The following is a 7,253-nucleotide window of genomic DNA, read 5'->3' as shown; positions in this document are numbered from 1 at the left end:
AAAGATAAGTGAGTTTCATTAAGATGGACTTAAAAAAGTGTGAGCCTATCCTTTAGTAAGTTACCAAAAATAAGCTGTGCTGAAAGAGTACTAATGATGCATAATACTTACCACAGGAAAAGACCCTTAAGGATGTGAGACTCACAGTCACAAACATGGACAACTCATTAGTGTGAGTATCTTGGCCTCAGACATCTGTATTGGTTTTAAAGGTTTCATACATAATTTCCTTTTTATTAAGCTGGTGTAACTGTTTTCTGGTGATGTTAATGCATGATCCTGGCAGTCAGCTGCAGTGGGCATTAAAGAGTCGTGAGAGGGAGATAACCAGTCTGCGGAGACAGCTGGATGCTGCTCAGGATGAGCTAACTGGACTCAGGAGAGACAAAGAAATCACAGTCAGAGAGAACAGGAGGCTGCAAGATGACCTGGCCACAATGACCAGAGAGAACCAAGTACGTACCACACAGCCCTAGTCTGGAACTGTTTCATCTGCCTTACATGAAAAAAGCAAAATAAATAACTCAGACTTCTCTTTTATCTGGCTGTTCAGGCTGTACACATGGAGATGGAAGAGGCTTTGCATGAGAAGGATGAACTGAAGATGAGGGTTCACTCTTATATTTCTGAAGTGTCCAGAATAGAGAAACTGATGGCTGCAAAGGCAAGAGACAAGTGTACACTCACATAGTGTTTAAGGCTCTATATGTCTTTGGGAAATGCTTGCCTTAGTGATATCAATAGCTGCTTATCCTATAGACCCTCCCCCGTCTGCCATCTGACCTCAGGGTTTTAATCCACAGGAGCAGGAGAACAGGGACCTGCTGGAACGGTTCAGGGTGGCTCACTTGGAAATGGAGGAACGGGAGCAGAAGCTGCAGCAGGCTGAAGGCCATACTAACTCAGTCCGCCTGGAGCTGCTCTCCTCTGACACAGAACGCAGACACCTCCGTGATACTGTCGGCCATCAGGAGAGAGAAATCCAGCAGGTGAGATATTGACATTATGGAGAACTATTCCAACAGTTGCTCCAGGTCAGCTAATGAGATTATATTGGATAAAAACACTCAGCGCGGTCAGTCTTTATACTGGTGTGAGATAAATGTACCTTTCATGCTGTTTTCCAAGCACTTGCAGGCCCTACAGGCTTATGAGGCCCAAGTATCATCACTGGTTCGTGGGACGTCCCGACTAGAAGAGGAGCTACACAAAGCGCAAGAGGAGAGGGCCGCCCTACTGTCTGATTTGGCTTCTGTTCGGGAGCTGTGTGTCAAACTGGACTCTGGCAAGGAGCTCACTGCTCGTCAGCTCACCTCCACAAACATGGACCTGGAGAGGGTGAGTCCTGCTATCATGATTTTTGTTGACTTGTATGAGACATGTTGTGTTCCTCTATGCATGTGCACTGCTTCACCAACAGCAGTTACAGTGTCTGTTGTGGAAAATATGTAGTGGAAAAGTTCAATTCACACATATGCTCACTGCTCAGTATGCCAATGTTCTTATTATCTTTGTATTTGTACTGTCCTGTACCTTGTTTCCTTTTCCTCTGGACAGTTCTTCCAAAACAGTTCTGTCTCCCAGACACGCCACACAGATTTAGTCTCTACACACACACACACACACACACACACACACACACACATACTTCATACACACACAGACTCGGTCTCTTGACGCACATAGCCTGGTTTCCACAAACAAACAGTCTGCCCAGCTGCCTATCTAGGAGATACCTATGAAGGCCACATACCTAAGACACATTTCTGATTGGCTCCAGCTACTGGGTGATAGTTGACTGATGTTATTTGGCCGTAACCTCTCTCTCTTGTCACTCACTGACTCTTTGCACTGAGTGTGTGACTTCCTGGTCAAGACCACTGGTATTGTCTTATGCTATTGTCTGATTTGTCTGATTTTGTTTAATAAGTTACAGAAAGACTACCTGAGAGCTCCCTTACTGATTTCCACAACAGGATATTTATGCTCTTTGTAAATCTCTGTGCTGTATCTTCAGGTCACAGGAGAACTGGAGGATGTTCGGTCAGAGGCAGAGATACTTAAAAAGCAACTGGCCAGTGAGAGGCTGACGGTCCGTAACCTTGAGACGTTACTCTCTGCCAATCGGCACAAGGAGTTCCAAACTCAAATGACAGCCAGCGAAAGAGAGTCTGAGTTGAAAGTTCTGCGAGACAGGCTCATACTGGCTGACAGCAAAAAGTAACCACATCTAATTAAATAAATGACCTTGGGCTGAATATCTGAATAAACTGTCATTTTAAAAAGTGTTTAATATTATTTGTGTGTGCACAAACAGTGCGGAGCACGCCAGGGAGGTGTCCCAGCTCCGTGGCAAAGTGTCTCAGCTGCAGACAGAGATGGACGTTCTGAAAAGACAGTTGACCACAGAACGCTTTGAACGGTGAGCTCAACAACTTCTGCTCTTTACACTGATGCTGACTTTTCAAGTGTTACCCCGGTACAGGATTAATTTAAGGAAGTGCAACTGAAGTTTGACGCAAATTACATTTAGTCTGTCAGTACGGATGCAAAAAGTATTTATCAGCTTTGTGATGTGTAATTGATCCTGTAGCCTCATAATTCAGTGGTGTAAAGTAACTAATACATTTACTAAAGTATTCAAGTACAATTTTAATGGATCTGTACTTGAGTATATTCATTTTCTGCTACATCATACTGTACTTCAACTTCACTAGGAGGCAAATGTTGTACTTTTTACTCCACTACATTTATTTATAAATTTAGTTGCTAGTTACTTTTCATAACCAGATTAAAAAATTAAATTAGATACAAACCGTACCCTTTGACCCTGTCTCTTTGTCACTGTCTACATACAGTGAAAGGGCAATTCAGGAGATGCGCAGACAGGGTTTGTCATTCTCATCTCTGCAGAGCTCATCACCCCTCAGCGTCTCCACCAGTCCTCATCACGTCTCCTCAGAACGTTCCATCCCACAGAGTCTTGACCGCGCCACTGAAAAGTCAGCAGACAAGTAAGACTTTTGGATATGAATAAAGCAGTTTTTTAGATTATACTTATTTTATCCAGGGATTCAGCTGTTTCCTTTGAACATTAAACAGGAATCACAGCTTTGGAATAAAAACCAAAGAATTATTTTAAAATGTCTTTTTTTCCTATCTCTCTTTTTGCAGAAGTGTGAGCTTCAAGGATTAGCCACCATAAAGACAAATGAAGGAGCTGATGAGTGAGTCAGAAACAACAAGAAGTCTGGGCATGAATTGTGAAGGCCTCCATAAGCCTTGGCATTAATTAGCCTGTAGTATATGTCAGTGTTGTCCAGCCAGAGGCGCCCAGAATGAAATCATGTCGGGCTCTTTACTAAAACTAATGCCAGTGCCATTTGTTTTTTTTTTTGTCCAAGTAAAGTGGACTTTACTTGGACAACTGAATGCAAAGTGTCTACTCTGCCATTATGTTGCACATATTGACAAAATTTGGATTTGGCTTGGAGAATAAGTTGGTGCTTGTAAAAGGACTATAGTTCTCAGCAACTATAACCTCACACATGTAGCAAGACAAGACCGTGTTCATTCATACCTGTAGTTCTGTGTGTTATCCCTAATGTTTTGTTTTTTAATGGTGTCTAAATTATTCACAAAATAAACTGATTATAAAGTTACAGAAACTGCAGTACGGTGCATCACAAAACTTTGAACTTCTGTTTTATTTAAGTAAATAGTCAAAAGTTATAGAAAAGAAGGGAAACAGGTGAGAAAGAGAAGCTGTGACATACTAAAAACACTCCTAAGCTTGATTTAAAACCCCACATCCTTCTGTGTACATAGTTTGTTTTAGCCTGCTAAACCACTGAAAGCCTACAGAAGCCATTAACCCTTTACCTTCTCCGCTGTCTAAATGAAGAAACAAGTAAAATACAAAGTTTGGTCTTGCAACCTTATTTGCATTTCCATGAATGTATACTGAATTGGTTCATTAACTGTAACAGTGCATGTAACATATTTTAATAACTCTTTGTCTACAGCCAATTTCAAGCTTTAGTGGTTTAGAAGTCAAGTCTCTGTCTCTTCCAGTAATCAGCATTATGCAACATCTCAAGTAAAAATGCGTAACAGCTGTCGAAATATTGTTTGTTCTCTGGGCATAAAAACAATACAAATGATTCTGTAGAAAATATCACACGCCTAGTGCCGGCAGTGTGCAGTGGTTGTGTTTGGGAGGGGGTAAGCGAAGAGGGAGAAGTCTAAAATGTACTTTGGCAGGAGTTCCCTCAGTATTCTCTGAGGTAAACTACACAGGTAATAGTGCAGTGTCTCTGTGGTGACAGGCTTGTACCATGTTTGCCTCTCTGGGAAGTGAACATGAGCAGGTGCTCCAATGCGCTGGAGCACAAACTCCGCATCACTTTCCAGCTGCTCGTATGATCCAATGAAGTCATAAGACACGGCGCAAGGTTGACACAAGTTGTACACTGGCATCCAGTGCTCATTCATGCGCTCCACATCCTCATCCAGCAAGTAACGAACAAACTCTGCAAAGGTCACATCATCTCCGGTTACAGATGCGTCCTTAGTGGCGCCCTTTCTGTAACGTCTTATGATCTCCACACCATACTTTTTCTGATAGGACTCTATCTCTCCAAACTTGTTTCTGTATGCAGAAAGCAGGCGCTCCATGGGCTCCCGCACAAACATGAACTTGAAGTAGTGCTTGAGGCGGTAGCGAATCTCCTCAAGCTTCAGAGAGGACAAAAACAGCAGGTCGCTGCGGTGGTCCATCTTGATATTGGCATCCACACTCTCCAACGCTCCGCTCAGGACCTTCACGACCCTCTTCCAGTTGGAGCATGCCACTTTGGGGACATAGCAGTACAGGAAGCGGTACTTATCATTCACCAGGATGTGCTGCAGCAGCGTCTTCCTCTGGAGGGGACCCAAGGACCAAATGCTGTGGGGCATGTTCTTTTGGCTGCATATGGTCCTGATGGTCCGGTTACGGATCTCCTGGAGGATCTAAATGTGAACACAAATCAGTGCATTAAAAGTCAGTTTAGTAGTCTTTGAAAACATCTGAATCGCTGATGTGGCTCTGAAAGAAAGATCACTTTGGGTTTCAGGTGTGGAGTTTGAAAGATGTGGGTATTTACTAGGCAGGGAGGGTGAAATGAAAAGACATCCAAAGATGAAGAGTTGAAAAATTAACACTGGGTACTTCACAGTGTATATAAAATCGGTTTATGTCAGCCTCTCCTGCTTCGCAAGGTAAACCCACACATCTGCCATTTGGTTCAAGTTTTGGCTCTGCAGAAATGACTGACCTTATTAAGTTGAGCAAATGCATGTTTGTATTTTTAGTAAAAGCTAATGGCAACTCGTTCTGGACTTTTTAAAAGTTGTGTTGATGACCATCAAATGAAAGTCATCACGCACTTGGCATTTGAGCCTTTAATCCTGTTGGTTATTATAGATCTGTTACCAGTCTTTAGAAATATAACCAAATCTCCGCTGTCTGCACTACTCACCTGGTAGCCCCACATATTAAACTTCATGGTGCACTGCATTACTGTACCTGGGACTCCACGTCCACAGTAGCTGAGGTGTGTTTGCCGCCCTGCCTGATTAAGTCCAGCCGCTTGCCGTAGCCCCGGGGTGGAGGTGTCTTCATGTTGTTGAGCATTCCTTTCTCTATCATGAGCAGCAGGCCTCCGGATGCTACGATCACCAGGAACGTTAGCACCGAGGGGAGCACAGCGGCGCTGCGGCGGACAGAGCCCGAGTTCACCGTTGTCCTAAAGTTTGTAACCGGGCTGCTCCGCGCTCCCCCGGTCCTTTTCACCCCGTAGTCCTGCTTGCGAGGAACCATGCTTTGCGTCCGGTTTGTCTGTTGAATGCCTGTCCGCTTTTTTAAGTTTTAAGTTGAATGCTAATCACTAAGGGTCGAACCGTTGGTTTCTTACCACGTACCCATACTTAAACTTTAAAGTACCTGAAGTCTGTCGCCGGAAATGCAACAATTCCTGTATGAAATGTTAAACTAAAACCCTGACGGCGAGCATGATGCAAACCGCTGGTACTAGATAAGGGTCCACAAAACGGCATTAACTAGTGGGATATCTTAAAAATTCTTGTTCTGCAGCAATTTTCTCTCGGGGTATTATACACCGAGGAAACTAACATCAAGCCGGCTAGAATATAAAACGAAGACATCCGGGGAAAGTTTTCAAAATAAAATCTCCCCCGAGCTCACCCCTTCTCTAAACAGTGCATAGGCGCATATGAGAACTAATATGTAGAACACATATAACCTAAATACCGACGTTTCGTCAGTTTATTTTAGTTATATTTACAACCAGAAAGGCTTTCTTCTAACAGGACTGTCGGAAGGAAGTGCTGTCAACTTTCCTCCTGAAGTTCCCCCAGACCAGCTGGGATATGTAGTTTCCCCCAGTGTATCTTGGGTTTATCTATAGCATAGGGGACCCCTCAACGGTTCCTGGATGTATTCGATGTTTTAAAAAAATGTGACTTTGCTTTGTGTCATTGAACAGCTTTATGATCTTTCAGTTTCCAGTACTGTTTTGAAATAGGACTGAAGGGCAGTGTCTCAATAGTCAGATACATTTTTTCAGTACAGTTGTCCCCACATCATTTTAAATAGCTTGAAATATGAGCCGTCAGATTTTTTTTTTCTTAAAGCACTGGTCACACCCTTCCTTGCCTAATGGTCACAAAGTTCCTGTTTACTTGTTTTGGTGCCAGTTCTCTGCTACAAATAAATTATATCATGAAGCAGAAGCATGATCTTTGGTAACTCAATCTAAAAGTAATATTGACATGTTTTATTGTATTTTATATTTGGACTCTCATCCAAATTATGTGTATGAACTTCTTGGCTAACTAAGGGTGAACTGAAGCAGATGTCACCAGTGTGTAGAAAAGCCCTGCTTTAGTCTGTAGGAGTTCAGATTGATGCAGTTTACCTACATGGATGTATATGGGATTAATTTGTCATTTTACACCTTAAATGTATATAGTGAGCCCTGTGATGGATTGGCGACCTGTCCAGGGTGTACCCCGCCTTCGCCCGATTGCCGGCCGGGATTGGCTCCACCAAGTTTAGGATGATACCTGAACCTTTCTGTTTGGGTCAGTTACTCACTCCCCCTCTTTTGCTGGTAGTGAACCAGAGCCCAAGCTCTTAACCACATCATATGGGGCAATCAAAAGGTGTGATGTCTGAGATAACTGTCTGA

The 7,253-nt window shown here is 43.1% G+C and overlaps 2 protein-coding genes across 6 annotated transcripts in view; one reads left to right on the top strand and one right to left on the bottom strand.

The window, feature by feature from the left end:
- The window catches only part of cep135 (centrosomal protein 135), a 9,247-nt gene extending 6,045 nt beyond the window's left edge, over positions 1-3,202 (top strand). For 3 of the 5 annotated variants that reach the window (XM_020603492.1, XM_020603491.1, XM_020603490.1), the window contains exons 18-26: positions 117-172; positions 287-455; positions 554-664; positions 804-989; positions 1,129-1,338; positions 2,018-2,220; positions 2,318-2,422; positions 2,859-3,014; positions 3,175-3,202. In XM_020603492.1, coding sequence (XP_020459148.1) covers positions 117-172; positions 287-455; positions 554-664; positions 804-989; positions 1,129-1,338; positions 2,018-2,220; positions 2,318-2,422; positions 2,859-3,014; positions 3,175-3,196 — 1,218 coding nt within the window. In that variant the 3' untranslated portion in view covers positions 3,197-3,202. Of the gene's footprint in view, positions 1-116; positions 173-286; positions 456-553; positions 665-803; positions 990-1,128; positions 1,339-2,017; positions 2,221-2,317; positions 2,423-2,858; positions 3,019-3,174 lie in introns of those variants that run through there. The other 2 variants (XM_020603494.1, XM_020603493.1) reach the window with 2 other exon arrangements.
- Positions 3,203-3,688: 486 nt separating this feature from the next.
- On the bottom strand, positions 3,689-6,702 carry chst14 (carbohydrate (N-acetylgalactosamine 4-0) sulfotransferase 14). Its single transcript, XM_020603495.1, has 2 exons — positions 5,570-6,702; positions 3,689-5,013 (listed from the first exon to the last, which is right to left on the bottom strand). Exons 1-2 carry the CDS (start codon positions 5,861-5,863, stop codon positions 4,186-4,188), a joined length of 1,122 nt encoding a protein of 373 aa, XP_020459151.1. The 5' UTR covers positions 5,864-6,702; the 3' UTR covers positions 3,689-4,185.
- Positions 6,703-7,253: the final 551 nt, after the last annotated feature.

Source organism: Monopterus albus, unplaced genomic scaffold (assembly GCF_001952655.1).
Source record: "Monopterus albus unplaced genomic scaffold, M_albus_1.0 scaffold61.1, whole genome shotgun sequence".
In the NCBI taxonomy this organism is placed as follows: Eukaryota; Metazoa; Chordata; class Actinopteri; order Synbranchiformes; family Synbranchidae; genus Monopterus; species Monopterus albus.
Note: the sequence above shows the minus strand (reverse complement) of the source record. Positions and strands in the feature narration are given on the sequence as shown.